The sequence below is a fragment of the Danio rerio genome, chromosome 4 (assembly GCF_052040795.2).
Source record: "Danio rerio strain M-AB ecotype USA chromosome 4, GRCz13ab, whole genome shotgun sequence".
Classification (NCBI taxonomy): Eukaryota; Metazoa; Chordata; class Actinopteri; order Cypriniformes; family Danionidae; genus Danio; species Danio rerio.
This window is the reverse complement of record NC_141024.2, coordinates 22,891,255-22,918,804: the sequence shown is the minus strand read 5'-3', so window position 1 is coordinate 22,918,804 and position 27,550 is coordinate 22,891,255. Positions and strand designations below refer to the sequence as shown.

The following is a 27,550-nucleotide window of genomic DNA, read 5'->3' as shown; positions in this document are numbered from 1 at the left end:
GCTCGAACCAGTGACCTTCTTGCTGTGAGGCAACAGCACCATCTACTGTGCCACTGCGTTGCCTGTTTATAGATCATTTTGTTTTTTATTTTAAAATAACGATTTTCAGCTAAATAAAATCTAGTTAAAACCTTGATATTGTTTAATTTAAGCGTCGCTCTTTGTAATTTCTTGTGAAATTGTAAAACTTGATTGAAAACCTACTCTACTTAATTTATTATAGTAATGTATAATAATTTTTTATAGCATTTAAATTCAAACAACCTTTCTAAGAAAGTTTATTTTGGTCAGAAAAGTATTAGTCTTCGATTGTCATGACATGTAAGCCTCATGTAAAACATGCTAGCTTTCTGCATTGACATATTGTGAAGCGTGGCAGTCATGGTATAAGTTGTCTTGCACTATATGATTCCAATTTGTATGAATCCCCATGACAACCATGGTGACTGTTTTCATGTCGAAATTGGGGGAAAATAGTGTAATCTGAATGGGGCTATAGTGACATTAGTATTGTACTTTTAGAATAATAGTGATATGATATGCAGAAATACAGTTGTTTTGCTTTCTGTCTTTCAGATTTCATCTCTAGTTACTCTGCAGCTTCTCTCTCAGGTGGGACATGATGACCAGCTGGACTCACCCAAATACAAATGTGCTGTTTCACTGGACTTCATTCTGGCAATATCCAGGTCTGTGAGTGTATATACATGCATGCAACGGTAATAGAGGCATGCAACAATAATAGATTTTGGTTGTACGATTATAGTATGAGGAACAATCATGGTTTCACGATTATCACGGTTATTATGCCTTAATTAATTTCAAAACACTAGTTTAAAAAATTATATGAAACCTTCTTATGTTTTAAAGTGTTAGTTATTGCTGCTTAGTAGCCAACAAATAATAGTCAATTTCTCTTTTTTGACTAAAAAATAAGTAAAAAACGTTTTTGGCATTTGAACATAAGTACACTGACAATAAATTACAGAACATTGATGAGATAAATAGTTAAGCCATAGTTAAAATCAACCTTTAATCCAATGTGCTTGCATATTGGCCTTGTGTACAAGCTTGGAACTTTAGACTAGCATACAGTTGGCATAACTTTGTTTCGTGCAGAAATGCGGTGTTGAAAAGCCTTTACGATATATTCATTAAAGCGCAGTTAATAGTGAAATCGTCTAACCGTTGTATCCCTAATGTGAGTACAAATTTGGTTGTGTGCTAAATTGTTGTTCATTTCTTTGTGTTTCCTACTAGAACCGTAAGTTTTGATGTGGTGAAGTATCTGTATGACTTCCTGTAAATCTGCTGCAGTGGAAATGAAGATCTGCTTGGACAAAACACTTGGAGAGCTTTATGGACTGATGTTACAGGAGCTTTCTGCATTACTAGTCTAATCAGATGGTATCATGGAAAAATACTCACAATTTATCCAAGGGTCTCCTTCCTTAAGGGGAATTTATCGTGTGGCACACTGTAACCTAATACTGGTGTAATAAAAGCTGTATAGTTTGTTAAAATAGTGGGTCTTCATGTATTTTTTATTAACTAGTTTTCGTTCAATAGTTTAGGGATAGTAAGATTAAAAAAAAAATGTTTTTGTGTCTTACATTGACCAAACGCTGTAAAATATTATAAGCAGTATTAAGAAGTTGCCGTTTTCTGTTTGAACAGATTTATAAGTGAAATTCATTATTGTTATGGCGAACTTGTTTGAATTGTTTTTGTATATATTTATCCATAACGAATAGAAAGCCTTCAAATGGCCATTTAAATCTGAAAGTAATATAGATGCTGAACTGTTCTATATTTATTTATTACTTTCCCCAAACTTTGAAACTAATATTGCACTCAAAATGAGTTAAACTAAATGTCAATGACAGGTACAAGCTTTGCTATGGATTGTTACTGTAAAATAATGATATGTTTACATCTATTAGGCTTTATTCCACTCTGCTGTTTCTCATCCAGTGTTTTTTGCAGCATGGCAGACATCTCATCATATCTCCCCCAGACTTCATGGTAATGCCACAGTTGTATGTCACATTTAAAGTGAGTGGCGTATCTATATTACAAACATGTTTTGTGATATTTGACTCCTCTGCAGAAGCTCAGTGGATTGACCTCCTTATCCTGTCGCAACAAGATGGTGAAGCTGGCATGAATACCAATCAGCCTCTCAGATGTAGACAAACACATGCCAGAACGACAGCTAAATGAGGATCAAGGAGAAAAACTGTGCAGAGGAGTGTAAGTGATTGATTGTGATGAGGCTTTTCAGTGTTGTAGTGTGTTTGTTCAGCTTTTCAGACGTTCAGTCTTCTGTAGTTAAAGGGACCAGAGTTTTTAAAAAAAAGTGTCTGTTTTGTTTTCAGAACTTTTTAACTATTATTTTCATGATTTCAAAAATATCGATAAACTATAGCAAAGAGAATGTTAGTAAAGCATTAAGTAATATTACAATATTTATCCTTGTCTTCATGTTTTATTTAAAAATTATAGTTTTTTAAAAATAATTTTTCTTCTGCTCCAGTCAGACCAGTTGTTCAAGGATTCACCTGCATTTCCAAACATTTCACTGGTTTAGCTGAAATATAACAAAACAAAAAAGTAGTAAAACAAAATATGTAGTTGTTTTGATTTAACTTACATGTATATTTCACAGAGACAAAACTACTAGCTTATATAAAATTAAAGTAGTTAGAAATAGAAAATCACTAATAAATTTAACATTAGGCAAAAAAATAACCAATATGAAACTGAAAACCATGTTTAATGTAATTCCGGTAGGTCTTTCGCTGTTTATTAATATCACTGCTGTCACTTTTGAAAAATTCTTAATTAACTGATTTACTTTTACTTTCAAACATAAGTGTTTTTATGTTATTTTACATTTGTCTAGTCAATTCCATTGGAGGCAGTGGTGTAAAGTAACAAAGTACAAATACTACTGTGATCAGAAATTGTAATTTACTTAGTAGTTTTAAAAATGTGTGCTTTTATTTTCATTTGAGCACATTTTAGTACAGTATCGGTACTCCGCTCTTTCCTTAACCTGAAGTCACTATTTTTTCTTGTCTATGGGGATGAGAAAAATCAGACCTGCGATTCCTGTCTAATCAAATTGCACATAGAAGGTAAATCACATCATAATCAACTACCTCAAGACATGGGCGCTTTATAATCAGAACAAACTCTTTGGAAGCACTAAAAGTGTCCAAGAAGATGCCCAAGATCTTTACATGCATTGACCCAGAGACTGTTCAGATGCATGTCACTGATGAGAAGATGATGAATGTTTACTGTATAATGGCCGGCCAGCAGGCACAAGACATCAACATGATGTTTGTACCTTGACGTCATCGCGATGTTGCATTTTGTTTGGAAATGAAAATCAGGTTGACGGCAGTGTCCAACAACCAATCTAAAATCAACCAAATATCAACATCTAATGATGTTACAGCTTGACGTTGTGTGGACATTACTACTATGATGTCTATCAGATGTTGGTTTTTGGTTGTCGTACCTGACGAATAAATGTCAGTATTTGACATCAACAATATGTTGGTTTAAGATGTTGGCTCGACACTGGATTTTGGTCACTTTCTAACAAAACCTAAAATTAAAGAAACTTTAACCTCATTTCACATCGTTAGTGATAATCAAAATAACTTTGTCCTTAGATGCTGGCTAGACATTGAATTTTGGTCACCTGACATAACAACCTAACCAAATATTAAAGTCTGATGTTGTGTGCTTGCTGGACAATAACTAAATGCACTACAGAATGTTACGTTTACACACATCCTGTTAATGCATTAGCTTTTCACAGCGTAATACTCACTACTCTTGAGTACTTTTGAAAGATCTTTTTACTCATACTCTGAGTAACTACTTGCAGAGATGCAGTGATATTGTGTTGAATACATTAAAACATTAATTTAAACAGAAGACTCAAGGGTAACGGGTTATTTTGGTGTCTGTGTTTGTAATCAATGAATCGATTTACAGCAGTTTCAGTCATATTTTAATATACAAATGAAAGCACAAGCAGTTTTTAACAAGCTTAAAAAGATCACGGGGTCCTACAACAGAAGGCACCTTCATAATGTGTCTATGTTAATACTGAACAAGCCATGTTCAGTCTTCTGCACTTTAAAAACTAAAATAATGTGCTAATATGACATGATTCCTGACCAGACAGTTTAATGTGCAGTGCAGTCATTCATTTAGAACTGTTTAAAATATGTATTCTTGACTAATTATTTAATTATATTACATACTACAGTAAATCACACTGGCCTCTAAAATGCTATAAAAACTTAGTATCAAAAATCACCTCCCCTTGAACATTTATAAGATTTATTATTCTATTTAAACACAAAAAAATGACACTTACTATTATTCAAAGCCCAGCAAGCATTTTTAAGTTGTCTATAGACATCTAAACAGTCGTCTTGGCTAAAACAAGGCTAAATTTAGGCTGTCAGTGAAAATCTAATAGATGTCTAAAGAAATAGGGCATAACTAGACTAGTCATCAAATAAACAGAAATGAATGACTACACAAATAAAGTCTGTCTAATCTGTCTATTGGATGACTAGTCTAGTTTTGGGCTATTCTTAGATGTCTCTTAGATTTTCACTGACAGCCCAAGTTTAGCCTTGTTTTAGCCAAGCTGTATACATTTAGATGTTTATTACACATCTATTAAACACAAAATCTTTTGCTGGAAAGTTTGGGGTCTAAGTTTTTTTTCTTTTTTAAGAAATGATTCTTATTAATATTATTTATTTATTTATTTTATATTATTGTTTTTGACAAAGATGCATTCAACTGATTAATTAAATCGATCAGGAGTGACAGTACAGATGTTTGCAATGTCAAAACTAATTCCTGTTTTCTACAATGATAGTGCTAATTACTTGCTTACCTTGAGGAAATCAGCATATTAGACTGATTTTTGAAGGATCATGTGACACTGAATGATATGATTAAGTTAAGTGTAATGATGCTGAATATTAGGCTTTACCATCCTAGGAGTATTATTATTATTAATGTTGTTGTTGTTATTATTATTATTAAGTGAAAATTAAAAGCTTTTAATCTTTCATGTGTCATATTTCTATTATGCTTCTTGTTAATATTAATACAGTACTAAATGTTTCTATTTTACTGTTTATTTTAATCAATTAAATGCAACTTTGGTGATCATAAAATACTTTTATATATTTTAAAAAAATCTTATTGAACCCAAACTTTTGCTCAAAAATGTAATTGTTGCTAATCTTTTGTAAGTAAACAATTTATACATGTCTTTTGGTGAGGCATTTAATACAGAAAAAAAATATATATATTTTAAAAATATATTTGATCATAAGCTATCTCTATTTTTGACAACAAAAATATCTCAATAAAAAAAAGTAAAAACCTCATAAATGGAAGTTAACATCTTCCTGATTCTTTTCCCATGAAGCCTCTTTCTGAAGAAGGCTGTTTTTTGGGAAACAGTCAGTTTATTAGATGTGGGACGTCCCAGTCTAATTTCATCTCTTGGCCTCTTTAGCTCAGTCTCAGTTTGAAATGATTGTTTGTGCACTAAACGGTTTTAGCATTAGACAGTGGAGATTTGATGAGGGAGCATCTCTGTCCTGTTTTCCAAACATTTGAACAGTCTTTTAAACGCTGTGTCTCCGGTTATGGATCATGGCCACGATGTGTGTGAGGTCCAAACTCTTCATCATCACCTCCATAAACTCTTCATCACTGCGAGCCCCTGCTACAAACTCATCCAGCGAGAGCTCCCCTGTTAAATAGATAGCATTCAATCACAAGTTGAACCAAGAAGCAATTAGTCTCAAAGCAAGAAACTGCGGGCAAACTTGTTCTATCTAATGGAAAGAAATATTATTATTATTACTATTTTTCGGATTGGTAATGCTTTATAATAGTTAATATATGAACTATCAAAATCTGTTTACAATTCCTCACCATCCCCATTGATGTCGATCCTTTCAAACACTCTGTTTGTGAACTCTTCAGCGCTCGATTCCTGGGTCTCGCTTCCATTGATGGCACGAATGGCCTAACATAAGATAAAGCATAAGTCCAAAATAAAACATTCTTCTTTAATGTTTTCTTATAGCTATCTAGTGCATATTTAGTGGTATAATCTTCCTTACCTTTATGATGTTCAGCAGCTCATATCTGTCTATGCATCCATTCCCATCAACATCATAGAGTCTGAAATACCAGCGTAATTTGTGCTCCATTTTTCCTCTCATCACAAGACTCAGAGCGGCCACGTACTCCATAAAGTCGATATAGCCGTCCTGCAAAGGACATGAATGCATTAACTTATAAACGTCATGCAGTATTGACACTTGTACTTACACCCAAAAAAGATAGAAATAAATAAATTTTTTTTGTTTGAGTAGATATTTTTGTTATTATTCTGTAAAGAATAAATGTAATTTAAAGTTTTTTGTTTTTCCCCCTATAAATTACCAAAATAGTGCCATGTTTTTGTTTAATATATTTTGACTAGTTATTATTTATAAATGTATTCAATTGAAGGTAAAATTAGCTTTTCTGTGAAATTTTAATTATTTTTAAAAATATTTTCAAAGTGACGTTAAACAATTTCTTTTTCTAATTATTTGCTATTATATTTTTTTAATTCTTGTTTTAACATCAGCTTTTAGTCAATATTAGCTTTTATTGATTTATTTGGCTACAGACTAAACCACTGTTGTCCAATGACTTGCCTAATTAACCTAACTTTGCTAGTTAAGCATTAAAATGCCACTTTAAGTTGAATACTAGTACCTGGCAAAAAATCTAGTAAAATATTATGTAGTGTCATCATGCTTAAGACTAAAAAGCTAGTTATTAGAAAATAGTTATTAAAACTACTGTTCAAAAATATTGAACATCTCTGTTAAATAAAATACTTGATAAAAGATAAAAATTTCACAGGAGGATTAATCATCCTTTATGTGTCTTTAGGCCTAAAATTGTATTTGGAATAATTGTTTATTTATATTTAACACAATTACAATTTAATCTTTTGTACATTTAATCAGGGAAGTTTAACTGCATTCATTTTTATCTTGAAATACATTTTAAATAAACCAGGTTTTCCTGTGTGGTGCATTTATCATTAGTAAATAGATATTTATTTTAATTTATTATTGCTTGTTCCTCAAATTTTAACCATGTTCTTACTAGTATTTTTTTGAGTGCATGCTTTATTTCTGAATAATGTAATTATCAGAATTACATTGTGTTTTACATCTGATCTAGTCAGTTTTCTTCACGTTATAGAATCTTTATTGAATGATATCATGACATGACAATCTATTTACCCATTCCTCATCTGTTTTAAAATATAAGCTATAATATTGAGCGTATGTTTCCACACTAGTCTATAATGTGTCCTAAAGCAGCTGTGTGGCTTTTGTTCTCATATTTAGATGGAGGTGGTGGTGAGAGTGATGATTAGGATGATGAGGGTGCCCTCTGGAGGATTAATGCCCCATTCCAAATCTGCGTCTGAGAGACGGACAGAGCCGCTGGTCACAGACATAATCCTCAGGTCAACACACTTTCCTCCAAATGTCACCTGTCTTTGTGCCACACAAGTCCCAGACGGTCTAGACCAGGCTCTGAGAGAAGGTCATTGGCAAAATGTGTGTTGAGGCTTTCTTATGTGTGCATGTCTGAATAGTCATACTCTCTATTTAGATGATCATTCTCTATATATAGATTGCATATAGATTATCAGATGGCAACAACAGCAAAAAAAAAAAAAAAAAAAAAACCACACAAACAAACAAAAATGCACACGTTTGGCCAGAAGAACAGATGGTTTCATTTGATGTAATTAAAACTTAGGGTTATTCCACCAAATTTTGATTTCCCAACTCTACCAAGTTAAAACATTGGGGTTTTGTTCACTGTAAAAAAAAATTATATGACAAAAGTCATGACAACATGTTTTTGTGTTAATTTAACTTATTTTAACGTTAATCAGGTTTCAAATACATTCTTTTAGCTACGCAAAATGTAACTTGATATTTTTACCCAATATTTTTACTTGATATTTATTTGCTAAAAGTTGAGATAAATAGAAAAGTAATTTTATTCAAATAAACAATTTAAGGCAGCATATTGTTTTTTCAGTATTGTCTAAACATGTACCGCTGAAGTCAGAATTATTAACCCCCCTGAATTATTAGCCTCTGTTTATTTTTCCCCCAATTTCTGTTTAATGGAAAAGAGGCAGGTTCGACAAGTTATTGTATAACAATGGTTTGTTCTATTGAAAAAAAATATATAGCTTAAAGGGGCTAATAATTTTGACCTTAACATGTTTTCCAATAAATTAAAAGCTGCTTTTATTGTAGCCGAAATAAAACAAATAAGACTTTCTCCAGAAGAAAAAATATTATCAGACATTCTGTGTAAGTTTCCTTGCTCTGTTAAACATCATTTGGGAAACATTTAAAAAATAAAAAATGTAAAGGGGTGCTAATAATTTTGACTTCAACTGTATATAACTGACATAAGCTTGGAAAGCTAAACATTTGTAAAGATGCATCTAACTTCATAGATCTTTTTTTGTTAATTAACTAAATATTTTAGGATACTTTTGCAGGCCTCAATTTATATGGGGGACAGTTTGTGCTGTTTAATATTCATTTAAGATATTGATAATATTGAATAAATAAATTGATCATTTCTTACACAGTGATTGTAATTGAATGATCATTATCAAAATAAGAAATAAATATATATTATAAAAGTTTAGGGTCAGTTTTTTTATTTATTTTTGTTCAAGGGGGCATTCATTAAATGTAAAAAAAAAAAAGTTAAATTGTTAAATACTTATCAAAATTTTAAATAACTGTTTTCTTATTGTATAGTTTTAAATGAAATTATTACTCCAGTCATTATTGCTTTTACTTTTAATATTACTATTAATAATTAATATTAGAGTGATTTCTGAAGGATCATGTGACTCTAAAGACTGGAGTAATGAAGCTGACAATTCATCTTTAAAATCTTTGGAATACATGATTAAATTAAATAATAAACTACTTTTGAATAGTTATTTTATAGTGCATTTACATTTCACAATTTTACTTTTTGTACTGTATTTTGATTAAATAAATGCAGCCTTGGTTAGCAGGAGAAGCTTATTTTAAAACCTTCAAAAATCCTACGGAACCCCAAACCTTTGATTGGTAGGTTATTTTTTTTTTTAAGTGACTAAAATAATTTTGCTCTGTTGTCATTACCTAGTGGTTGATGATAACATTTTTGATTTACCCAATGCTTGATTAATTTCCTTATAATTATTATTTTTTCCACTCCACGTGGAGTTTGATGAGGCATATTTAATTAATCACACTCATTATATACTGTAATTAAGCTGAGCATGTTTGAAATGCATGCTGGGAGTCTTGTGTTATTTTCTCATATCAAGATGTGAGCAGCAAGTTTCTGTACTGACAATTCCATCGGGACTCCATTATAAACATTTGTAGAAGTAAATCGGCTGTTGCTGCACGTGAATGGGATCACTTTCTGTAATACAGTCTTGTTCAACAATCTGTAAATCTTAATCTCATAGATAAGCTCATTATTCAAGGTATTAATATGAGTCACTGTAAATAAAGACTGACATGAAGTGCCAAATATAGCGCTATAAACACAGAGCCAGACAACACAGTGAGAATGATCCAAGCTTTGCGGTCATCTGACTCGACAAATAATCAACTCACGTGTGCTGACTTGAGGACTTGGAGATGGTGATTAACAGATATGGTTTATCATTACATATGATACATACAGGCTCTGGGGGGCTCCGGTTTCCCCCACAGTCCAAAGACATGCGGTACAGGTGAATTGAATAAACTAAATTGGGCATAATGTATGTGTGTGAATGACTGTGTTTGGATGTTTCCCAGTACTGGGTTGCGGCTGGAAGGGCATCCGCTGTGTTAAACATATGCTGGATAAGTTGGCAATTCATTCTGCTGTGGCGACCCCAGATCAATAAAGGGACTAAGCCCAAGGAAAATGAATGATACATACAGCCATGGGAAAAAAAGTTATGGACACCACTTTTGTAATGCTAACTGCTGATGACGTGCTTACTTTGTTTACTTTATTGTGTGCAAAAACCAAATGTTTTAAAGGTGCCATGTTTGTTCATTTTAGTCACCATAAAACCCATGTTTTAACTTCAAAAGAATTTAGGAACCAATATTTCATGGTATAACTGATTTTTTAAACACACAACGGAAAACATCTGTTAATCTGCCAAAAATGCTTACAAATTTTAAAAAATATTTAACATTTTACTCAAATCCAGAAACTGGATTGTTTTTTTTTTATCAAAGTAGAAACATTTGTATATGCACAGTTTTAAAAAAATTACCAAAAGTCATGAAACAAATGTATTTCTGAATTATACAAAGTAATTTAATATTTTTAGTCTCAGTGTAAGTTGTGGTGACTAGAAAGTTAATTTAATTCAATAAAAATTTAAAGGCAGTAATATATTTTACTGTGTATTTATATATACCAGAATGTATCAGAAATCCAACTATTATCCACAGCTTTTTGGATCAAAGGTGGTTGAATAATGTATCAAAATTCCTCATTATCAAAATTTCTGTTTATCCATTAATTAATTTTCTTTTTCGGCTTAGTCCCTTTATTAATCAGGGGTCGCCACAGTGGAATGAACCACCAACTTATCCAGCATATGTTTTACACAGCGGATGCCCTTTCAGCCGCAACCCAACACTGAGAAACACCAATAAACTCTTGCATTCACACACATACATTCACACACATACACTATGGCCAATTTAGCTTGGCGCATGCCTTTGAACTGTGGGAGAAACAGAAGCACCCAGAAAAAAAAACCCATGTGAACACAGGGAGAACATGCAAACTCCACACAGAAATGCCAATTGACCCAGCCGGGGCTTGAACCAGCGACCTTGCTGTGAGGCGATTGTGCTACCCACTTCGCCACCCTGATGCCTCTATTTATCCATTTTCAACTATTAACCAAGTGCTGTTTAACAGGATTTTTTTCAAACATATTTTTAAACAACAGTTTAAATAATTAATTTCCTTTTAAGTATTTAGGTTAAAGTGCAATGTTGAGGTTTTATTGGGTTTATTATATGAACTAGTAAAGTTAGGTTAATTTGGCAAGTCATTGAACAGCAGTGGTTTGTTCTGTAGTGAATATATGAAAATATGTATTTATATACTGTAGGAAATGCAGCAAAAATATCCCTGCTTTGTTGAAAATTGGAAATTATTTGAAACGGAATACAATTTTCTCAGAGAGACAAATAAAGTTGCCTTCAACTGTAAATCAATGTGACATGAATAAAAAACTGCTTAAAGTCTGATGTAATAGAAAGTAATAATACTTAAACTAGGAGTTTTAATAAAAAATGAAACTTCAAACACTGTAGCTGAGCTGAAATTCTCTTTTAAAAACCACCACCATCTCCAAACTCTTCGAAAGGCATCAGCTGTTACCGCCTTCTTTAAACAATCATGAGCTCCAGCACATCCCATCCTTCACTCACCTTGTTCATGTCAAAGGTGCGAAACATCTGCTCGATGTAGGCATTGGCTTCTGGATCCAGACCCCTGAGCCCGAAGAACTGCTTAAACTCATGCAGCGTGAGCTGACCGGATGGACACTCTGTCATGAACTTCTTATACCACAGATGCATCTCCACTGCCTGCAGGTCGTCCACGGTGCTGCCCGTTGAATTGCCCATTGTTTTGGAGATCTTAAGGTCAGGAAGCCCAACTGGTCTGCTGTGCAGGCGAGAGATTCGCTTCTCACAGACACTCCACACTGGGACCTGAGAGAGACGTGGGACCCTCAGGGGGTTTTTGTACCAGCTTGGAACCAGACACGCCCCCCGCCAGCTTCATCTTATTGATATTAACGCCCACTAATCCAGCTCACTGTGAATGTGAGGCTTAAGGATGACCATGCCATTGGTAATTGCATGTGAGATTTGGGACAATGCTGACAGACATTCTCATGTGATGGCCCGTGAACAGATACAACTGCGTTCATCAGCATTTCTTCACAAGTGAGCAACAGACAAAGCGTTTCCAAGTTTATTTTGATAGTCACATGTTAGTAAGTTGCAGCCGTCATCATATGCATCATACAGAACATTCATGTTAACAAGTTTTTTTTTTTTTTTTTTGAAGTGACAGCCTTTACAATAATTACTTTTAGATTTCCGCAGTCTTGCTAATGATTACAGATGCATTTTTAAAGATAACAATAAAGTATATAGAGAAAGTACAATGAATCTTAAATGAAACTAAAAAATTCAGTTTGCTGGCATTTGATTGTCATCTTAAGACACAGCACATTCATTACATTGTTCAGTAAATAATCAACAATATTAATAGTTCAACAATTCAAAATCATACATGGCTGCAATTTATTTTACAGTTCTTAACATGAACTTCAGTACTGGTTATATATACGGTTTCTGTATGAGTTAAGTTTAGGTTCAGGGGTATCTTTATGGAGTCTACACTGTAAAAAAAAATTTGTTACTTGAATAAAATTTAACAAAGTAAAAACCTGTTGCTTTAAAAGTGGCAAGTTGACCTTACTTTAAAAAGTACATAAGTAAACTTAAGTTATTTTTAATAGTTATGCACATAGTTAATTTACTTAATTTAAAGGCAATGGGTTTACTCTCCTTTTAAGTAAAGTCAACTAATCGCTTTTGAAGCAATGATTTTATTCACTTTTTTTTTTTAAAGTTAACTAATGGCTTTTCCACAGTGTACCTACCTTGTTATTATCTCATTTATGTGCTAGCTTTGATAAATACATAGTATAAATGTTCAAATCAGGACTGTAAAATAAAGTGCTACCTCATAGTTTTTCAACTCTACACTACCTGACAAAAGTCTTGTCACCTATCCAAGTTTTAGGAACAACAGATAATAACTTGACTTCTAGATAATCATTTGGTATCAGAAGTGGCTTATTTTACCAAAATAAAATATTATCATTCTGGCTTTTTTTATTATTTAATTAGGACAGTAAGGCCTTACTTTGCTTAGACAAAAAGTCTTGTTACTTAACAGAAATAATGTACAGTATAGAATAAAAAGTCATGGTGCAGTGGAAAAATAATTAATATTTTGTATAACTCCCATAAGCTTGGATGACTCAAATAACTTATTAATAAAATCATCTGGAATGGCAAAGAAAGCGTTCTTGCAGGACTCCCAAAGTTTGTCAACATTCTTTGGATTCATTCTTAATGTCTCCTCCTTCATATTAGCCCAGACATTCTCAATTATGGGGTGGCCAATCCTGAAACACCGTGACCTTCTTTGCTTTTAGGAACTTTGATGTGGAGGCTGAAGTATGAGGAGCAGCGCTATCCCTTTCCTGTGGTTTGTAATGTAATGGGCAGCACAAGTGTTGAATTTGCCATCCACTCTGCAAATCTCTCGCACACCCCCATACTGAATGTAACCCTTAACCATGGTTTTTCCTTTACCAAACTTGACTGACTTCTGTGAGAATCTTGGGTCCATTCGGGTTCCAATAGGTCTACTGCAGTTTTTGTGATGATTGGGATGAAGTTCAACAGATAATTAATTGGACAAATCTACCTTCTACCACTTTTCCAAATGATCAACTAGAAGTCAAGTTATTATTTGTTGCTCTTACCACTGGGATCATTGACAATACTTCTGTCAGGTTGTGTAAAACAGTAACACAGTCTGTCATTTGAAATGAACAATAAATGAACAAAGTTTGATAATATCTCACAAGAAATTAAGCATTTAAAATACTTCAAAGATCCAAAATACTCCACAGTAAATATGATCAAAAAGTCAGACAATACAGACAAATACAGGTTTAAACTTAAAAGAATTACTGTAAATTACTGAAATTCTTAATGAAAAGAATTTAATTAAGGCAACAACACGTTTTTACAGCGTGTGCATTCATTCTCAAGCTCAGACAGTGGTAACACCTGCTATACTTGCTATATTTACACTTTTTTAAAAAGTTTTTAGAAATGTGAACAAGACAGTGGTTTGTTCTCAGAACACAGTGTTATTATCTTGAGGCATAAAGATTAATACTGATTTTAAACACATACTTCATAATTCCAGAGAGTTTCATTACAGGGAAACTTCAACACTTTTAACAGTCAGGAGGATCTTTAATGTAATAATAAATATTCCAAATTTGACTGCCTAATATGTGGTATACTGGCACATAAAGTCACATCTGCCTATTAGAAAATACTAGACAACAGTCCAGACTGAAATGGTGCGTTTCCAAAGTTGCTAACCATCATAAATCTAGCAACATATTTCCTATACTTTTACATCACCTAAATGTGTATTACCTTGTCATTACATTTCGAAAAAATTAAATCAGCTGCTAAAATGAACAACAGCTGACTGACATTTACCTTTTAAAAACAACTACAGTAATTACTTAATTAATCTATCTAATCTTAATTTTATTTATTATATTATGTTATTGGTTTTTTTAAGTTTGCAAATGGGAATGCAATAACTTAAAAAATAAAATAAAATAGGTCCCTCATTCAGTCAGTTGCCACAGGATGATTCTTATATGTTGGTTTAGTTTAAGCAGTACTACTAATACTACTACTACTACTACTAATAATAATGATAACAAATGTAAAATTATGAAAACTTTTTTAAAAAAAATTATAGAATCTGATTTAAAAACATTGCTCACACATGCGAAATGTAAATTAAACTGACTTATGTGAAATCTATTAAATCATCTCATATTAAAGCTGGATTTATTCAGGTTATTCCACAAAAATAATACACCTATCTACACAGACTTGCTTATTATTATTTATTTATTTTTTTTTTACTGATTATTCAAATGCCCAGTTTTTTGCAGGACATATGTAATACAACCACATATTCCCCACATATGTTAAATAAAACTTGTAAAATATAAATAACTGCTAAAAATAATGATTTGACTGTTCATGACAGCTAGATTGCATTCAATGGAAATGTAATGATTTAAAAATATTTACCAAGGGCAAAAAGCAACAGCTTAGGATAAACTCTTAGGTAAAATGAAATTAGATATATTTATTGAAGTTGTCTGCTTTGTTTCCTCCCAGTCAAATACTGGTTATGGACCTGAAAAACAGGTGTTGTGTTCAGTCTTTAGTCTATCAGGTGTGGTTCTGACACAGTGGCGGACTTTACCATATCGTCTAGACCTCAGGGCTTACAATAAGCTCATTGTAATGATCCAAAACTTCAGACTGCAACATTCTAATACAAAATTTTGCATGTAGGCCTATTGTTCTCTTTGTGTGTTTTAAAATATAAATGAATAATAAAAATAAATTGATATCACCATTTACTCACCTCAACAGTGTTCAACAGAAAACAGACTTGGAATCACTTGAGGTTTGAGTTAATGGATACTAAATGAAAGTTAAACTTTGAATCCATGTTGAATTGCTCATCATTCTGACTCTGTGTCGCTGCTGGAGATCGTCTCTATGGATGTCCTAATGCGTCTTCTGGTCCACCAGCTGAGCCTCCTATGAATGGATTCAAACACCACTACTGTGTATCTTGCAAACATCGTTGTCCATTTGATCACTTCCACAAAACCGTTCACAGAGCGAGATATGAAGCTTATAAACACAGTGGTGTAGTGTGCCAATAGAAGCAGACTTCGTCCAAGCTGTTTTCCATAATTAATAATCGCATTCACCTTTAATTCATGTCGTCCCATTGTGTTTCGAACCATTATGCAATTCCAAACCTGAAAATGAGAATGTTTTTGGTTTCTATTATCTCCTCCAAACAACCATGATTATACGTTTTTTTACTTGTTGATGGTGCCTTGGTGTACAGTAATGCAGCTCAAACTGTCTCTTGCAGTTTTCAGACGCTTCCTTGTGCGGTCCAATCGCAGCGCTGCGTTTCTGTTTCCGGGATGTTTGGTGATGTGGCTCTGGAATCCTGGAGACGAAATTGATCAAATAAACCACGCAGTTCTTCCCGGCGCCGATTAAACAGGTACATTTCCTGCGTTTTAACTTTAACAAGCTGTCTCTAAATGCATTCAGCCGCTGACATGCACAACCGCAAGTACATTTGTAAATATGGCTACAGTTGTTTACGAGTCGTCAGCACGAGCCCACTTACAGCTCGCGCTCAACACTGCCATTCATAGGGCTTTAAATACGCCGTTTTGCAGCCTTTATAAGTAATAAAAGTCATACCTTAATGTTTCTCCATCATTTGTAGTGATATAAGTCGATTTGAATACAGAAGGAAGAAGAGTCGCTCAATAATCTTTGCTGTTGTGTAGACAAAATGAAAGCGACGCAGCCGCAGTCGTCAGATAGACTTTTCGGCGTGGTTCGGTTTTGTTCGTTTTTCTCCGATTAATGGCTCTGCCAGTTGAGATTATGCATTACAAGGAAGCTCAGAAAAAAAATTCTTGTTAAGTCTGCTTCAGTACAGGGACCCAAATTACGCAACCATTAAGTATTCGGATCAAGATCAGCAAGTATGCTAATTATGTATTTAACTTAGAGTTGCTCATGATGTGTTTACTGTCTGTATCCCATGTCAAATCGATTACGAATGCAGCACGTTTTAAGAAATACGTAGGCATACTTAACGTTAGATGTAACGTTAAGATTTTTCACTTCATGAACTATATGCATTCAATTTAGTAGGGATTGCTGAAGATTTTAAAGGTGTTTTGGACATTTAATGTGAATGTTGAATAAATAAAAATATGCATTCATAGTTTTTTTTCCTTACAACTCAAATTATTGTTATAAAGGTATTATAAAAGGCTATAACTGTTGATTTAAAGGGACAGTTCACCCAAAACGAAAATGTGCTGTTATTTAACTCCTCATTATGATTATATTCTTCAGTAGTATATTTGAAATATATTTAGTGGAAACTGTTTTTGATGATTCATAGAATGCAAGTTTAGTTTAATTCATGTTGATTTATATCGCTTACAATGCAGATTGTGTCAAAGCCACTTAACATAGAAGTTCTATCAAACTGAAATTGTCTGTTCAGTTTTCAGTAAAACATATACACTCAAAGAAACATGTAATACCCATGTCTTCTAACCATAGAATGATCTGCACAATAAAAAGCTAGCATTTACTTTTATAGTGGTATCATCTTAAAGGTGTTTTCAACAGAGGCAAAATTGTTGTAAAATCGTTACTTGAGCTAATTCCGGTTGTCTCAACTAAACCGGTACAAAACATTGTTATCGCAGTAGAGTCTGTTCATGTGTGTTTGCACATGCATCAATAATCTTCGGGTTATTATTACCACAGTACAGTTTAAAGAGGCTGTGGGTTAATATTGTTATAAAGAATGTTTCAGTAATGCATTCAGTAAAGACCATAAAAGTGCTTTAATCTTTTTTTCATGTATTTACATTGGGACTGAACAATATATCGTTTAAGCAATCGATATCGCTATATTTGTCACATCGCACGATTAGATTATTAAAGATTAAAAGATAATAATATTGTTACATTTTACATTGTTTTTATTTATGCAATGAAGATCATGTTATTTTACGTTTGATTGTTCAATTGAATACTGTCAGACCCCCCAGAAAATCATAAAGCACTGTTTATTTATTTATTAATGATTGTAATTTATTATACTTTTTGCAGATGCACTGCACAGAAAAAGTGTTGATCATCTTAGTCAATTTAAGTTAATAAAATCTTCTCAAATAAAGATAATCAAATCATCTGGTAAAATTATATTCATATCGCAAAATTTATCGCAGTAAAATGACAATATTGTGCATAATTTACATGCAGTCTCAGTAATGCATTCAGTTAACAGTATTAAAATGCTTAAACCTTTAATTTCATTTCTTTATTTTCTTGCAGGTCAGCCATGTTTAGCCGGCTGACCCAAGGGGTGTCCTCGGTTCTACACGAGCTCTCAGGTGAAGAACGCTCTGATGGAGACTTCCAGGTGAGTAGACCAAAGCTTGATGTTTTTAATTAATTTATTTATTTAAATTCCACTAAAACATTGCCCGATTTTGTGTAAATACCAAGAAATTTCACAGAAAACACAATGGACGTTTACATTTTTAAAAATAATTATAGATATTTATTCATACGACATGCTATTATACTATTTACTCTAACTTCTATACTTCTACATTTATTAATTATTTTACATCATCTTTCATCATCTGTCGTCAAATTTCTATAAATGCTTAAATGTTTTATGATGATGTCGCTCTCTGTGGCATCTTTAAAAATCAGTTAATCATAGAATACTCACAAAATGTAACAATGCAGTCTTTGCAACTTTATTGCTCTAATACTGTTTTCAAATTCTTTTAATACAAGAGGTCACACTATTTTGTTATGCAAAATTAATTGCAAAAAAATCTGCACATTAATAAGTGTAGCAATCACTGCTAATAACCAAAGAGGTATAAATGAACAATAAGGAGCAGTGTTTATTTAACAGTTTGTTTTTAAAGTCATGATTAAAGTACACACAGATGTATTGTCACATAAACCTTACCGAAATGTAGGCTGGCATGTTGGCTCTGTTCTTCAGTAGGAGATTCAATTTTGAAATAAATATAATGCAGTCACAAAAATTAAAGCAACTTTACAGTAATATTTTAACATTGTTTAAACAAACTATCTGGAAAATTTTGCTTACATAAGACAGAAAGTCTGTAATTTCAACAAAAGTTCAGGTTTTGACAATTATTAATCATGGACATTTACAAAAATGCACATTGTCTTTCCAAAAAAAGTAAAATCTATTTGGAGTTATTTTATTTATATTTGTTTGTTCAATCAATAAATCAAACAGCCTTTATTAATAAAGCAATTTAAAAACACACACAAAAAATAAGTGCTGTACGTGAGGACATAGAATAAATTTAAAAATGGTTAAGACACCATGAAACATTCAAATAAATATGGAAAATGTCAACAGGTGTCAAGATAAATGATGTGTTGTAAGATGAACAGGCCTGTCTAATAAACTGAGCCAAAGCATTCCACAATTTAGCAGCTGCTACACGTAGACACTCCCTTTTGAGTTAAAACTTTTTTTTTTTTAAGGGCAGCTGATCAGTTGCTTCAGCTGATCATTTGGAGCAACTGATCAGCTGGCCTTAAAAAAAAAAAAATAAAAAAATAAAAAAGTATGCAGTGGATAAAGACCAGTGATTGATTTAAAAACAAATAAAAGAATGTTCAATTGGATCATAAAATGTAGAGGCATTCAGTGAAGTGAAGCTAGAACAGGGTAAATATGCTGATATTTACGTCATGGTTACCAGTTACAAGATGAGCAGCAGCTTTTTGCACCATCTGCAGATGAGTGTCGTTCTTCTAAAGCAAAAATTCATCATGTTGTCATGGCAGTTTTGAGCTGAGCTAGTTTTGCACAGCTTACATTTTCACATTTAGAAAGCTGCGTGCAACTCTTAAATGGATTATTCTGTAAAATACCTTTAACATGCGTTTACACACATTTTCATGCCTTTTTTAATATTTTACTTTTCTAATATATGGTTAGGATGGAGTGATTCTATCTAGAGAGCCCTCTGTATGTTCTAAATGTTGTTTTGGGACCAGGATGGTATGGTGCCACAGCCTGCTGCTGCTGCCGCCGAATTATCCCAAGAGGACCCGGGACCCTCAGAAGAGGTACTGGAGAGGCTTGCCCAGACTGAGCAGCTGGTGGTTCAGCTAAAGGAGCTGATTCGAGAGAAAGACAGCCAGCTCGCCAGCACTGAAAAACAGCTCAAGGTGTGGGTTTGCACAATGACAAGTGGAACTATGAAATATTATAGACTGTAAATATGATTAAGTCTAAATCTTGGCTTTGTATTTGAAACTGCTTTTGCCCTTATACAGGAGGAGAAAGAGCAGGCAGAAATCAAGTTTACAAAGCTTAAAATGCAGGCGAAGGCCAAGATGGCCTCCTTAAACAAACAGATCACTGAGCTGAAAGGACAAGACGTGTTAAACAGCAGTCAGGTAAAGAGAAATCAACTCATTCATATTAGTTTATATTCATGTTGCATGCAGAAAATGTTTATTACTTACTGTGACAGTTTGTTTTAGTATGCTTGTGCTTTGACAGATGAGAACTGGTGTTTGCCATATTCATTAAAGTTTTCCACACAGCAATATAATGATGAAATGTTTTTCAGAATTCAGAGAGCTCTTTCCAAATGGCTCCAGGTGTGGAGGAGGAGCTCCAGCAGCTGAAGGAAAAGCTTAGTCAGGCAGAGTTGGCCAATAAGATGCTCCAGCAGCAGCTCTGGGAAGCTGAGCAGCGTGTGAGAGAGGAGGGTCATGCAGAACAGGTGCGTTTCACTTTCACCCATCAAATGTTTTATTCAAGCAGCTTTTTCATTTAAGATCTAATGCCTCATTCACACTAGCAGCGACTTTGTAGCTGTTTGTTGCAATGGGTGGCAATCTGCTGCAAAAGCAGGTCTGTGCAGGTCTACAGCACAGAGAATACAACTGGCCTCTGAGCGAGCTGAGAGAAGATCATGTAAGCTCTACTAGTGTTCCTATTGGCTGTCGCTCAAGAAAGAAGCTCTTCATTTGCATAGTTGAAGGATTCTCAATTTTGTTGCGTTTGTTGACACACTTACCTGGTCGCCAACAGTCGCTGTCACTCATGTAGACAGAGGTGAGCGGAAATCGCTCACTTTCCGTTAAAATGTATGGTCGCTTGTTGCTTTGCCGCTGCGAGTCACTCGGGAGTGTGAATGAGGCGTAAGAAGTCAGTTTTTTTGCAGGTACCGTTTTATTTCCTTCTTTCTGAAGGACTATATTTTACTTCTGTCTTTTTTCCCCCAAATGTCATACAGGTGCGAATCTTGCAAGCTGTGGTGAAGGAAAAAGATGTTCGATTTCAAGAACAAATCCTCAAACATGAGCAGGAACTCCTTAGTCTTTCACAAGCCACAAATGATGCTGACTTGCAGCAGGTATTTCTTGTGTTTTGACACTTTTCTTAAACAAGCTCCACTTTAGTTAATGGGCTCATGCTTATTAGAGGATTGCAGGCACAAAATATTTTTTTGGGTCCCACTTTATATTAAGTGGCCTTAACTAATATGTACTTACACAGGAATTAATAGTTTGTTACAATGTACTTATTGTGTAAATACATGTATTTATTGTATACTTATGCTTGATTAAATACATGTATGTAATTACATCTGTAATTAACTTTTGTAATTACATGTGTAAATACACTGTTGACCACCCCTTACACCTTAACCCACCCTTAAACCTACCCATGCCACCAAACCTGTCTATAACCCAACACTTTATCCCAACTCAAATGCAGCACAAGTGTTCTCAAATACATTATAAACACAGTAAGTACATTGTATTTATTTTTTGATGTAAGTACATAGTAGCTAAGGACACTTAATATAAAGTGGGACCAGTTTTTGTATCGAGAGCTATTAGATAAGCTTAATAGAACATTACGGTATGCTCTGTGTAATGACTAAAATTAGCATTACTAAAGAAATATTATTTACATTTTTCTTGTTATTTGGCTCGATTTGAACAAAACTCTTATTTGACCTTTGTAGCCTGTGATGAAAACAAGTGAAAATTGTGTAAATGCACTCATCAAGCTTAAGCATTCAATTAAGAATTCAATTATGATACCAACGTTTGTGTCATTTTTATGATTATAGAAAAAGAATTTTTTATTAAATTTATAATATTTTCAATGGTACAAATTAGGGCTGAGCAATAAATCGATTTTATCAATTAACTCGAATATGAAGTTCAAATTGAAATGTTTGAATGAAAATCGGTTTTCACCCTAACATGTGACACTCCCCTCTCGGTTCCTGTAGTTGCCCTCATATTTGCCATAGAAACATACAAACAACATGGCAGGGAGCAGTGAGGAAATGTGCTTTTAAATGAAAAAATAAACACAGACACAAACTTGCCTGCCAAAAGAAACGGCATAATTCAGGGCTCTCAGTCATGCATTCACAGTCAGATATGCATTTGAAACTGCATGCCAAACCTTTCTTATGATAAGAAGTAATAGATAAGACAATTAATGGAGAAAATGTGTATATAAAAGATTACCGATCTGCTGTTGGAATCCAATGTTAATTATTTCAGATAAATTACTTGAGATTACAATAATATTAACACTGGCAAAACTCGCTCAGTCCACTAGACTTATCCATGAGATGCAATGTTCCGGCACAAATAATGCAAGCCACTAGCCTAATGTGCTTCCCAAAATTATTTATTTAAGCTGATATGAGACAAATAAAAACGAATAAACCTTTGAATGTATGTTCATTAAAAAAATAAATAAAATAAATCATTTTGAAAAAGGTCCCCTTTTAAACAATTATTATCAGTTAACATTCACTGTATTTGTTTAAAAGGGTTTAATTTATATTATTATAAACATCTTGCAAGTATGTAATTATATATAGATTTAGTGTTAAATTTGATCTTTAAACGACAACTTTTTTTCTTAAGCATTTTTATGTCATATAATTGATTATAGTTGTCATATAGGTTATTAACCCTTAACTCCAAGCACGATTTAATTCATGAACCTATATTTGTAAAAAGTCGGGGACTTTTTAAAAACGCCATATCGCCCAGCCCTTGTTACATCTTTCATACAGACAAGCCCCATGTTTTGGTTACATTGTAAGTATGCTTAAGATTTAAATGAATGGAATGAATATTTACTGAGAACTCTGGAGGTTGTTGAACTAGAGCTTAAGCATTTTCACTCATGATTTGTTGAAAGAGAAAAAGATGAATGGTCTCTTTTAGTCTCTTGTAAAGGACTTTGTTTGTGGAACTGTATGATAAAGCGTTAAACCTGTCCTATAGTGTTTGTCAAAAGGTTAAGTGGTTTCTTTGATCATTAAGTACTTAATACCATTGAGTGATTATGCATCTCAAAAATAAAAAGATAGGGAAAAACGTCAATGCTATTTGTTGGGTTTTTGTTTTGGATTACACAGACGTGTTGTAGACTTAATTGTGTGTTGTTATAAAGCATAAATTCATAGCTAAGCTCATCATGTTACCATGGCAATTTTGGTCTGAGCTAGCTGTCTAATTTAAGAGTGCATCGATTTCCACTTTCAGAGAGCTGCATCCAACTCTTTTGTTCTGTTCATGTTGTTGTCCAGGAATTCTTATTACTTAATCTTTAAAAAATAACACTGCAACTTATTTGTAATGTTTGTCTATACTTCCAGTTCTGTCTTAGTTTAATCCGTCCTGTTGTTTTACAGGCTCTTCGTGCTTCCCAGCGGCGAATAGAGGAGTTGGAGGAGTCCTTGCGTTCTCGTTCAGAAGTCTTAGAAATGTTGCAGCAGGAAGTCAACAGTGCAGACCAGCAGAAACAGGTCAGCGTAGCAGTTTTTTTTTTTTTTTTTTTTCGTTTTTTTTTCTGTCATTATTGAAAGCAGTAGATGTGTGCTTTTAACTAGTGTTGGTTTATGCAATACAATATTGAGTTACTCTCCAAAAAAGTAACTAGTTGTGTTAGTTACTTTTTATGGTAGGAAATGCATTACATTACATTTGAGTTACTGTTCATTTTTCTGACCCGACTGAGGCTTGATCTCTTTTAGAACATTCAGGTGTTTTCTTCTTCTTTTTTAAATAAAGGAACTCTGCAATTAACAATGCATTTTATAACCATAATTTACCTTTAAAAAACACATTAAAATGTTAATGTAGAATAATGTTATCTTCTGAGAACTTCCTGACCCCAGAGCTCTACATGTCGTATTTATATATATTATTGAATGTTTAAAGCAATGCATTTACTACTTTTGTATTTTTTGTCTTAGTTAAAAGTAAAATCACTGTCCATTCAGATAATCCTCTTTTCCTTTTCTTTCATGTGTTCAAAATAATGAGAATTTTACATCGCATTAATGTAAGGCTCTGTCGTCTTTATTACTGTTTGCTCCTGCATCCTCTCATAGCGTGTGGGATTCAAAGTGACTATGATTGTTTTAATACAGCAATTTATTTTTCAAAAGTGAATTAATAATCTGAAAAGTAACTTGAGTTAATTTTTTTTTTAAAGGTAACTCAAATATTATTGCTTAATTTTGAAAAGTAATGCGTTACTTGTTACTCAGAATAGTAATATTAATACGTAACTCGCATTACTTGTAATGCATTACCTCCAACACTGCATTTGGAATATCGCATTGAAAAATACTTAAAGTCCCCACGAATCACAAGCTGCGATCGTTATTCTTTTAGTATTGTGACGCAGTTCCTAGAGAAATGGGATATTAAATGAGAATGGGTGAGGCTTGATTTTTTTTTTTTATTTATTATTTTTTTTTTTTACTGCTGGCTGAATGGACGTAAAGGAGGCATTTCATTCAGAAAGATGGGGAAAGGGGTTTCAGAAGAGTTATTACAACCTACCATAGCAGACTCCTGCTCATCATTTCTGTTTGTTGTCTAAACTGAGAGTTGGAACAGCGTTAGCCATACCCATTACCTCAAAATCACATAATCTGAAAACGTAATAACTGAAAACAAACAGGAAATGGACTTTGAGATTTCAATTAAAGATTAGAAGGGCAAACAATTTTTTTTCTTGATGACATGCACAGATAAATTATTAACCACAAAACTATCAATGTGAGCTAACAAAATCATATTGTTAGTTTTGATTTCTTGGAGGCTTTAATAAAAATGCAAAGACAAATTTTTAAAATGCACATAAAAAGAAAAAAATTGCTAAACCAAAATGGAAACCAATAGCCCAATCACATTGTAAAAACATTGGAAAATGTTGTTTTGGTCATTCTAAAGTGACAATTCTGCCATCAATTAGGCTTGGTTTTATTGCATCTTAGAACCATTTGTGCTCACAAAGAGCCACTGAAAGCCACTGGACATTCTTTGTTTTTTCTTCGTTTTCTGAGGTGCAAGTAATTTATTATTTAAGAAAAGATTCCCACATTAGCTTTTCCTATCATAGCAAATTCTATTTTTCTTTTTGGTATTTGGTGCCAGTTTATAAGGAATAGACTTTCTTGATTCATTGGATGGAAACTTTGTTCGCAAATGTTTTATGCAATATTCTAGTTTTGCACATAAGTTAAATTCACATCTTTGGATGGGAACATTCCTTATGTGTTGATTTTTTAACTAGTCAGATTTCACTGTGGGTGGGGACAGTGAGCAGCGTGATTAAAAATAGAATCTGAATTTCTTGTTGCATGCTGCGGCCACAGCTGGTTAGACTGAAATCTGAGATGAAAGAGCCATTTCATTCAGAATTATTATATTTCCTTTCATAATATGTTATAAAAAGTCTAGTGTTGCGTTGAGTTATAGACCTTTTAGCAAGATAATGAACATGATGAATGTTTCATTTGTACAGATTCTGACTACTCAGTTCAGGCAGATGGAGCTGGAGTTGGCAGAAGCCCAAAGACTGAGGGAAGAGGAGAAGAGAGCTGAGGAAGAACTGCAGGCTCTTCGAATCAAACTAGAGATTTCAGAGAGTGAACGAGACCACACCATCAGTTCTCTCAATGCTGAATTGCTGAAAAAGACCAAAGAGATGGATGAAATGAGAGCAAAATTTGAATCTGAAGAAAAGGAGAAAAAAGAAATGCTGGAGAGATTAAAAGAACGAGAGACTGGCTTTGAGGCAGAGCTGGCCAACATGATAGTATGTCTAGAAGCCAGAATGGAGACATCAGAAAGTGAAAGAGAGCAGACCATCAATGTTCTCAACATCAACATCACCAGTCTCAATGCTGAGTTACTAAAAAAGACAGCAGAGTTGGATGAAATGAGTGCACATCTACAATCTGAGCAAAGAGAGAAGGAAGAAATACTGGAGAAGTTAAAAGAAAAAGAGACTAACTTTGAAGCAGAACTTGCCAACATGAAAGCATCTCTAGAAGCTAGATTAGAAACGGAAAGTGAAAATAAACAGACTATCGGTGAATTAAGAGTTGAATTACAAACAAAAATGGCAGAGCTAGATGAAATGAGAATGAAGCTTGAATCTGAAGAACGAGAGAAAAATGATATGCTTGAGAAGTTTAAAGAGAGAGAGATTAGCTTTGAGGCTGAACAGGCTAACATAAAAGCATCTCTAGAAGCCAGGTTAGAAACATCAGATAGTGAAAAAGAGCAGATCATCAGTGCTCTCAATGCAGAATTACAAATAAAGATCACAGAACTGGATGAAATGAGAGCAAAGCTTAAATTTGAAGAATGTGAAAAGCAAACAAAAGCAGTCGAGTTGGATGAAATGAGAGAAAAACTTGAATTTGATGAAAGAGAGAGAGACCAATTGCTTGAGAAGTTTAAAGAGAGAGAAACTAGCTTTAATGTAGAGCTAGCTAATGTAAAAGCGTCTCTAGAAGATAGATTAGAAACATCAGTAAGTGAAAACGAGCAGAACATCAGTGCTCTCAATGCAGAATTACAAATAAAAATCACAGAACTGGATGAAATGAGAGAAAAACTTAAATGTGAAGAATGTGAAAAGCAAACAAAAACAGTCGAGTTTGATGAAATGAGAGCAAAACTTGAATATAAAGAAAGAGAGAGAGACCAATTGCTTGAGAAATTTAAAGAAAAGGAAACCAGTTTTGAGGTAGAGCTATCCAACCTAAAATCATCTCTAGAGGCTAGATTAGACACATCAGAAAGTGAAAAAGAGCAGACCATCAGCGCTCTTAAAGCAGAGGTACAGAAAAAGACCACAGAATTTGATGATTTGATGGAGAAACTTAAAGCTGAAGAGAAAGAATGGGCGGAGAGATTACATGAGAGACAAACAAGCTTTGAGAGAGAGCTCACCAACCTGCAAGCCTGTCTGGAAGTTGCAGAGAAACAGAAAGAGGAAATGACAAAGCAGCTTGAGATGGAAGCAACAAGTCACATGGAAAAGCTTCATCATCTTCAGGAAAACCTTGATGAGGTGGAAAGATCAAGAGAAGAAGAATCTAAGAGTGAAAAAGATCGCTTTGCACAGGTGCAAAATGAGCTTGAGTCCTTGAGAGAGATATTAGATGCCAGTAAAGAAGAGCAAAAAGCAGGACTGCAAGCCAAGAATGCACTGGAAAAACTTTGGAAAGGTATCCAATCGTTGACAGCTTCTGGGGATGCAGAGGTAGAAATATCAGTTCCTACTGACCCTGCACAGCTCTTAGAGGTGTTACCTGCTCTACAAACTCGGCTGAGCAAACTTACAGATGAACAGCAAGAGAGTCAAGCACGCCTGTCCCAGATCACAATCACTCTTCAGTCTCTGCAAGGTAAACAGCCCAGCAGAAAAGAGTTCAAAGAGATTTTGTTGTCTAAGTAAACTGTCCTTGGAAGCGGTTTATCAACAAAGCCACAACAAATAG

General features: G+C 33.7%; 3 protein-coding genes and 2 long non-coding RNA genes across 22 annotated transcripts in view; 3 read left to right on the top strand and 2 right to left on the bottom strand.

Annotated features, from left to right (window-relative positions):
• The window catches only part of orc5 (origin recognition complex, subunit 5), a 70,457-nt gene extending 68,934 nt beyond the window's left edge, over nucleotides 1-1,523 (top strand). For all 17 annotated transcript variants that reach the window (XM_087246397.2, XM_087246401.2, XM_087246409.2 and 14 more), the window contains 2 exons: nucleotides 577-689; nucleotides 1,261-1,523. In XM_087246397.2, coding sequence (XP_087102523.1) covers nucleotides 577-689; nucleotides 1,261-1,306 — 159 coding nt within the window. In that variant the 3' untranslated portion in view covers nucleotides 1,307-1,523. The remainder of the gene's footprint in view (nucleotides 1-576; nucleotides 690-1,260) is intronic.
• Nucleotides 1,524-4,762: 3,239 nt separating this feature from the next.
• On the bottom strand, nucleotides 4,763-11,897 carry guca1aa (guanylate cyclase activator 1Aa). The gene is made up of 4 exons (NM_131870.2): nucleotides 11,628-11,897; nucleotides 6,186-6,335; nucleotides 5,995-6,088; nucleotides 4,763-5,809 (listed from the first exon to the last, which is right to left on the bottom strand). The coding sequence occupies exons 1-4, from the start codon at nucleotides 11,823-11,825 to the stop codon at nucleotides 5,682-5,684; spliced, it is 570 nt and encodes a 189-aa protein (NP_571945.2). The 5' UTR covers nucleotides 11,826-11,897; the 3' UTR covers nucleotides 4,763-5,681.
• On the top strand, nucleotides 8,484-11,509 carry LOC147844716 (uncharacterized). The gene is made up of 2 exons (XR_015483182.1): nucleotides 8,484-9,976; nucleotides 10,725-11,509. It is a non-coding gene; the product is annotated as an uncharacterized LOC147844716 (long non-coding RNA).
• A 266-nt stretch (nucleotides 11,898-12,163) lies between the features above and the next one.
• LOC101884046 (uncharacterized) lies at nucleotides 12,164-16,487 on the bottom strand. The gene is made up of 2 exons (XR_015483181.1): nucleotides 16,350-16,487; nucleotides 12,164-16,086 (listed from the first exon to the last, which is right to left on the bottom strand). It is a non-coding gene; the product is annotated as an uncharacterized LOC101884046 (long non-coding RNA).
• The window catches only part of golgb1 (golgin B1), a 25,955-nt gene continuing 14,450 nt past the window's right edge, over nucleotides 16,046-27,550 (top strand). For both annotated transcript variants that reach the window (XM_087248233.1, XM_087248232.1), the window contains exons 1-8: nucleotides 16,046-16,143; nucleotides 18,015-18,102; nucleotides 19,743-19,916; nucleotides 20,025-20,147; nucleotides 20,324-20,479; nucleotides 20,996-21,115; nucleotides 23,435-23,548; nucleotides 25,561-27,457. In XM_087248233.1, the coding sequence (XP_087104359.1) occupies nucleotides 18,022-18,102; nucleotides 19,743-19,916; nucleotides 20,025-20,147; nucleotides 20,324-20,479; nucleotides 20,996-21,115; nucleotides 23,435-23,548; nucleotides 25,561-27,457 (2,665 nt within the window). In that variant the 5' untranslated portion in view covers nucleotides 16,046-16,143; nucleotides 18,015-18,021. The remainder of the gene's footprint in view (nucleotides 16,144-18,014; nucleotides 18,103-19,742; nucleotides 19,917-20,024; nucleotides 20,148-20,323; nucleotides 20,480-20,995; nucleotides 21,116-23,434; nucleotides 23,549-25,560; nucleotides 27,458-27,550) is intronic.

Excerpts from the sequence above, each read along its gene's own strand:
- guca1aa (NM_131870.2), bottom strand. The coding sequence starts at position 11,825 with ATGGGCAATTCAACGGGCAGCACCGTGGACGACCTGCAGGCAGTGGAG. Across the intron at positions 6,336-11,627 it reads GCACCTTTGACATGAACAAG|GACGGCTATATCGACTTTAT; the intron begins GTGAGTGAAGGA and ends TGTCCTTTGCAG. Across the intron at positions 6,089-6,185 it reads AGCTGCTGAACATCATAAAG|GCCATTCGTGCCATCAATGG; the intron begins GTAAGGAAGATT and ends ATCTTATGTTAG.